Consider the following 7,590-nt stretch of genomic DNA (forward strand, 5'->3'; position numbering starts at 1 on the left):
TTAGATGATTTATTGACAAAGACAGACACGAATGGGCACCTGGGAGAAAACTTGAGTACAGATTTCAGGTCCATTTTCTCCAAGCCTTATTTCCTTGTTCATCTCTGTTCATACCTAGTTTTGTATCATAATGTGCCTTTGCATAATTGGTTACAGTAATCAAATTCAACATATCACAACAGCTGGAGTGTAGCGTTTCAATAAACCGCTAGACCATATTCCTGTTAGCCTTCAAGGTGACAAATTGAACCATTACATCAGTGTTGTTGACAACAAACCACAGATGCCATTTAGCTTGTTAGTGACTGGAGTGCACACAGCAGGGCCTTCTCTCTTGACCTTGGGAGCAAACCCTCCCTATCATAGACTCAATGGACGCTAACAAAGATGAAATTATTTTCACCACCTGTAGGATGACCCCATATTCTATGATAACAGAAAAAAAAACATTTTTATTTTTACTCGAAGGACGGTTGGACATCACTGCTCGCTGTCCATTTGAGTTTACAAACAAAACACAGAGGCATATGATACACAGTGTGCCTTGGTGAGGTATTCAGACCCTTTGACTTTTTCCACATTTTTGTTACGTTACAGCCTTATTCTAAAAATGGATTAAATAAATAAAAAATCCTCAGCAATCTACACACAATAACCCATAATGACAAAGCGAAAACAAGATTTTTGAAATTTGTAAAAAACAGAAATTCCTTATTTACATAAGTATTCAGACCCTTTGCTATGAGACTCTAAATTGACCTCTGGTGAATCCTGTTTCCATTGGTCATCTTTGAGATGTTTCTACAACTTGATTGGAGTCCACCTGTGGTAAATTCAATTGATTGGACATGATTTGGAAAGGCCCACACCTGTCTATATAAGGTCCCACAGTTGACAGGGCATGTCAGAACAAAAACCAAGTCATGTGGTTGACGGAATTGTCCGTAGAGCTCAGAGATAGGATTGTGTCAAGGCACAGATTTTGGGAAGGGTAAAAATTATGCGACATTGAAGATCCCCAAGAACACAGTGGCCTGCATCATTCTTTAATGGAACCACCAAGACCCTTCCTAGAGCTGGCCGCCCGGCCAAACAGCAATCGGGAGAGAAGGGCCTTGGTCAGGGAGGTGAACAACAACCCGATGGTCACTTTGACAGACTCTACAGTTCCTGTAGAGTTGGGAGAACCTTCCAGAAGGACAACCATCTCTGCTGTACTCCGCCAATCAGGCCTTTATGGTAGAGTGGCCAGATGGAAGCCACTCCTCAGGAAAAGACACGACAGCCAACTTGGAGTTTGCCAAAAGGCATCTAAAGACTCTCAGACCATGAGAAACAAGATTTCTTTGGTCTGATGAAACCAATAACTCTACCAATAACTCTTTGGCCTGAATGTCAAGCGTCTGGTGGAAACCTGGCACCATCCATTTGGTGAAGCATGGTGGTGGCAGCATCATGCTGTGGGGATGTTTTTCAGTGGCAGGGACTGGGAGACAAGTCAGGTTCGAGGCAAAGATGAACAGAGCAAAGTACAGAGAGATCCTTGATGAAAACCTTCTCTAGAGCATTCCGGACCTCAGACTGGGGCAAATGTTCACCTTCCAACAGGACAATCACCCTAAGCACACAGACAAGAATGCTTCGGGACAAATCTCTGAATGTCCTTGAGTGGTCCAGCCAGAGCCTGGACTTGAACCTGACCGAACATTTCAGGAGAGACCTGAAAATAGCTGTGCAGCAACGCTTCAAATACAACCTGACAGAGCTTGAAAGGATCTGCAGAGAAGAATAGGAGAAACTCCCCAAAGACTGTGTGGCTCAGTCGGTAGAGCATGGCGCTTGGGCCAAGGGTTTTCCCGCTGGGACCACCCATATGTAAAAGTAGTGGCCCCAGCCGACTTGTAAGTCGCTTTGGACAAAAGCGTCTGCTAAGTGGGATATATTTTATTTTATTTATTTTTACAGTCGTGCCAAGCTTGTAGCGTCATACCCAAGAATGCTTTAATCGCCAAAGGTGCTTCAACAAAGTCCTGAGTAAAGGGTCTGAATACTTATGCAAATTTGATATCCATTTTTTATTTTTAACAAATTAGCAAAAAAATTCTATAAACCTGTTTTTGCTTTGTGATTATGGGGTATTGTGTGTAGATTGATGAGGGAAAAAACAATTTAATACATATTTTGAATAAAGCTGTAAAGTAACAAAATGTGACCAGAGTCAGATAATTAGTGTAGACACCAGAGAGTCAGATATGTACTGTAGACACCAGATCGGTACTGTAGACACCAGATCGGTACTGTAGACACCAGATAATTACTGTAGACACCAGATGGGTAGTGTAGACACCAGATGGGTAGTGTAGACACCAGATGGGTAGTGTAGACACCAGATGGGTAGTGTAGACACCAGATGGGTAGTGTAGACACCAGATGGGTAGTGTAGACACCAGATGGGTAGTGTAGACACCAGATGGGTAGTGTAGACACCAGATGGGTAGTGTAGACACCAGATGGGTAGTGTAGACACCAGATAGGTAGTGTAGACACCAGATAGGTAGTGTAGACACCAGATAGGTACTGTAGACACCAGATAGGTAGTGTAGACACCAGATAGGTAGTGTAGACACCAGATAGGTACTGTAGACACCAGATGGGTAGTGTAGACACCAGATAGGTAGTGTAGACACCAGATAGGTACTGTAGACACCAGATAGTGAGATAGGTACTGTAGTCTCACACGCTTGCAGACACTTTCGACGTTGAGGGATTTTTATAATTTACGATGAGGCTTACTAGTGTAATAAGCCTTTTGTGAAATGTTTTATTTTCATGGTTTAGGACCAACTAAAAGGGTAAGAACTAGATCAAAGAAATGTCTCAACAATTTATTATATTTATTTCCCCCTTTTCATTACAGGCAGATAAGAGAACTCGGCATGCCACTGAACACATAATAATAATAGCTGAGGAAGTCCGAATTACTGTCATACTGTGAGCTGTTGACAAAAAAGGGAAACAGGAATTATACATGAGGAAATATATCATGTTTATTCATGTTTCTACATCACATACAAAATACCAGTCACATGAAGCAAGCACTTAATCACCCATGTGCTCGGGCAGGCTGGAAAGCTCAGTGCATAAATATCATTGGTACACAAATAAGCCCAGCCAAGGTTTCCCAAACCTAGTCTGAGACCCGGTGTTTATCAAACCCACATGAACCTGGTCAGTGGAAATGTAGTGGTCCTACGACATCACCTCAATGAGCACTTCCAGTTCCAGACAAGTCCTTCCCAACAACAAGGTTAGATGTTCACAATATTTACTCCAGCTGGAGTGAAATGCTGCATACGCAATGAGCTTCCCAGACCAGGACTGACTGAAAACTGGTCCATGCCCTTCCCAGACCAGGACTGAGAGAAAACTGGTCCATGCCCTTCCCAGACCAGGACTGAGAGAAAACTGGTCCATGCCCTTCCCAGACCAGGACTGACTGAAAACTGGTCCATGCCCTTCCCAGACCAGGACTGAGAGAAAACTGGTCCATCCCCTTCCCAGACCAGGACTGAGAGAAAACTGGTCCATCCCCTTCCTAGACCAGGACTGAGAGAAAACTGGTCCATGCCCTTCCCAGACCAGGACAGAGAAAACTGGTCCATGCCCTTCCCAGACCAGGACTGAGAGAAAACTGGTCCATGCCCTTCCCAGACCAGGACTGAGAGAAAACTGGTCCATGCCCTTCCCAGACCAGGACAGAGAAAACTGGTCCATGCCCTTCCCAGACCAGGACTGAAAACTGGTCCATCCCCTTCCCAGACCAGGACTGAAAAACTGGTCCATCCCCCCAATTCACCTTAAAGCGTCAAATCAGCAGAAAAAAGATAAGGGAGGGGCTGGTGAAACGTAACCACTCAGAGCCATAGACAGAGCGATGGATGCAATATATATATTGTTGTTTACAAACATTGGAATAAAATACGGTTATATTTTGGGTTCTCATGGACTGTGACAGCTGAATGAAGGTCATGAGGCATTTCCAAGTTATATTCTTCAAGAATCAATGGGTACATATAATTCAATTATAACTCCAAAAATATACTAAGCAAATGCAGATTGCCACTTTAAACCTCTCGATTCCTCTTGGTTCTCTGTCACTGCTTGATGGTAGAAGTTGTCCCTAACCACAGATATCCCTACCCTTCAATCCTAACCTTAACCATGACATACTAATTTAACCACAGATCTAGGATCAGGCTACTCTACATCTAAACGTTCTATCCTTAGCCACGACAAGAATATAAACCCATATCTTTTATTTTTATTTATTTTACCTTTATTTTCCTAGGCAATTCAGTTAAGAACAAATTCTTATATTCAATGACGGCCTAGGAACAGTGGGTTAACTGCCTGTTCAGGGGCAGAACGACAGATTTGTACCTTGTCAGCTCGGGGATTTGAACTTGCAACCTTTAGGTTACTAGTCCAATGCTCTAACCACTAGGCTACCCTGCCACCCCGAGCTGTATCTGGGATAAGTGGATAAGGACACATTCTACCTTTTCCTTTTTGACCATGTGTGGCCTAGTCTAGACCTTAGAAAGCAAGCCAGACTCGGGGGCACTGGCCTTGATGATATTCTGGATCTCCTTGAATTTCGGGTGCTCCTTGTCACCTACCAGCTGGAGGAGGACAGACTCACTGGTGGTGACAATGATCCCGGTGCGAGCCATTCGCTGAGAGAGATAGAAAGAGATTATTATGTTTTAATGTAACCTTTATTTAACTAGTCAAGTCAGTTACAGAACAAATTCTTATTTACAATGACGGCCTCCCAAAAGGCCTCCTGAGGGGACGGGGCACAACACCACATAAAGACCTAACACAACAACACAGCATGGCAACAACACATGACGACATGGGAGCAACACAACAACACAGCATGGCAACAACACATGACGACATGGGAGCAACACAACAACACAGCATGGCAACAACACATGACGACATGGGAGCAACACAACAACACAGCATGGCAACAACACATGACGACATGGGAGCAACACAACAACACAGCATGGCAACAACACATGACGACATGGGAGCAACACACCACGACAACATGGGAGCAACACAACAACACAGCATGGCAACAACACATGACGACATGGGAGCAACACAACAACACGACATGGGAGCAACAACACATGACGACATGGGAGCAACACAACAACACAGCATGGCAACAACACATGACGACATGGGAGCAACACAACAACACAGCATGGCAACAACACATGACGACATGGGAGCAACACAACAACACAGCATGGCAACAACACATGACGACATGGGAGCAACACAACAACACAGCATGGCAACAACACATGACGACATGGGAGCAACACAACAACACAGCATGGCAACAACACATGACGACATGGGAGCAACACAACAACACAGCATGGCAACAACACATGACGACATGGGAGCAACACAACAACACAGCATGGCAACAACACATGACGACATGGGAGCAACACAACAACACAGCATGGCAACAACACATGACGACATGGGAGCAACACAACAACACAGCATGGCAACAACACATGACGACATGGGAGCAACACAACAACACAGCATGGCAACAACACATGACGACATGGGAGCAACACAACAACACAGCATGGCAACAACACATGACGACATGGGAGCAACACAACAACACAGCATGGCAACAACACATGACGACATGGGAGCAACACAACAACACAGCATGGCAACAACACATGACGACATGGGAGCAACACAACAACACAGCATGGCAACAACACATGAGCGACAACAACACATGGACATGGGAGCAACACAACAACACAGCATGGCAACAACACATGACGACATGGGAGCAACACAACAACACAGCATGGCAACAACACATGACGACATGGGAGCAACACAACAACACAGCATGGCAACAACACATGGGAGACAACACATGGGAGCAACACAACAACACAGCATGGCAACAACACATGACGACATGGGAGCAACACAACAACACAGCATGGCAACAACACATGACGACATGGGAGCAACACAACAACACAGCATGGCAACAACACATGACGACATGGGAGCAACACAACAACACAGCATGGCAACAACACATGACGACATGGGAGCAACACAACAACACAGCATGGCAACAACACATGACGACATGGGAGCAACACAACAACACAGCATGGCAACAACACATGACGACATGGGAGCAACACAACAACACAGCATGGCAACAACACATGACGACATGGGAGCAACACAACAACACAGCATGGCAACAACACATGACGACATGGGAGCAACACAACAACACAGCATGGCAAACACATGACGACATGGGAGCAACACAACAACACAGCATGGCAACAACACATGACACATGGGAGCAACACAACAACACAGCATGGCAACAACACATGACGACATGGGAGCAACACAACAACACAGCATGGCAACAACACATGACGACACACATGGGAGCAACACAACAACACAGCATGGCAACAACACATGACGACATGGGAGCAACACAACAACACAGCATGGCAACAACACATGACGACATGGGAGCAACACAACAACACAGCATGGCAACAACACATGACGACATGGGAGCAACACAACAACACAGCATGGCAACAACACATGACGACATGGGAGCAACACAACAACACAGCATGGCAACAACACATGACGACATGGGAGCAACACACCACGACAACATGGGAGCAACACAACAACACAGCATGGCAACAACACATGACGACATGGGAGCAACACCACATGATGACATGGGAGCAACAACACATGACGACATGGGAGCAACACAACAACACAGCATGGCAACAACACATGACGACATGGGAGCAACACAACAACACAGCATGGCAACAACACATGACGACATGGGAGCAACACAACAACACAGCATGGCAACAACACATGACGACATGGGAGCAACACAACAACACAGCATGGCAACAACACATGACGACATGGGAGCAACACAACAACACATCATGGCAACAACACATGACGACATGGGAGCAACACAACAACACAGCATGGCAACAACACATGACGACATGGGAGCAACACAACAACACAGCATGGCAACAACACATGACGACATGGGAGCAACACAACAACACAGCATGGCAACAACACATGACGACATGGGAGCAACACAACAACACAGCATGGCAACAACACATGACGACACACATGGGAGCAACACAACAACACAGCATGGCAACAACACATGACGACACACATGGGAGCAACACAACAACACAGCATGGCAACAACACATGACGACACACATGGGAGCAACACAACAACACAGCATGGCAACAACACATGACGACACACATGGGAGCAACACAACAACACAGCATGGCAACAACACATGACGACATGGGAGCAACACAACAACACAGCATGGCAACAACACATGACGACATGGGAGCAACACAACAACACAGCATGGCAACAACACATGACGACATGGGAGCAACACAA

At 45.4% G+C, this 7,590-nt stretch overlaps 1 protein-coding gene across 2 annotated transcripts in view; it reads right to left on the reverse strand.

Annotated features, from left to right (window-relative positions):
* Positions 1-2,879: 2,879 nt before the first annotated feature.
* The window catches only part of isoc1 (isochorismatase domain containing 1), a 33,300-nt gene continuing 28,589 nt past the window's right edge, over positions 2,880-7,590 (reverse strand). The window contains exon 5 of one of the 2 annotated variants that reach the window (XM_064943565.1): positions 2,880-2,996. In XM_064943565.1, the coding sequence (XP_064799637.1) occupies positions 2,985-2,996 (12 nt within the window). In that variant the 3' untranslated portion in view covers positions 2,880-2,984. Of the gene's footprint in view, positions 2,997-3,029; positions 4,737-7,590 lie in introns of those variants that run through there. The other variant, XM_064943564.1, reaches the window with a different exon arrangement.

Source organism: Oncorhynchus masou, chromosome 28 (genome assembly GCF_036934945.1).
Source record: "Oncorhynchus masou masou isolate Uvic2021 chromosome 28, UVic_Omas_1.1, whole genome shotgun sequence".
Taxonomy (NCBI): Eukaryota; Metazoa; Chordata; class Actinopteri; order Salmoniformes; family Salmonidae; genus Oncorhynchus; species Oncorhynchus masou.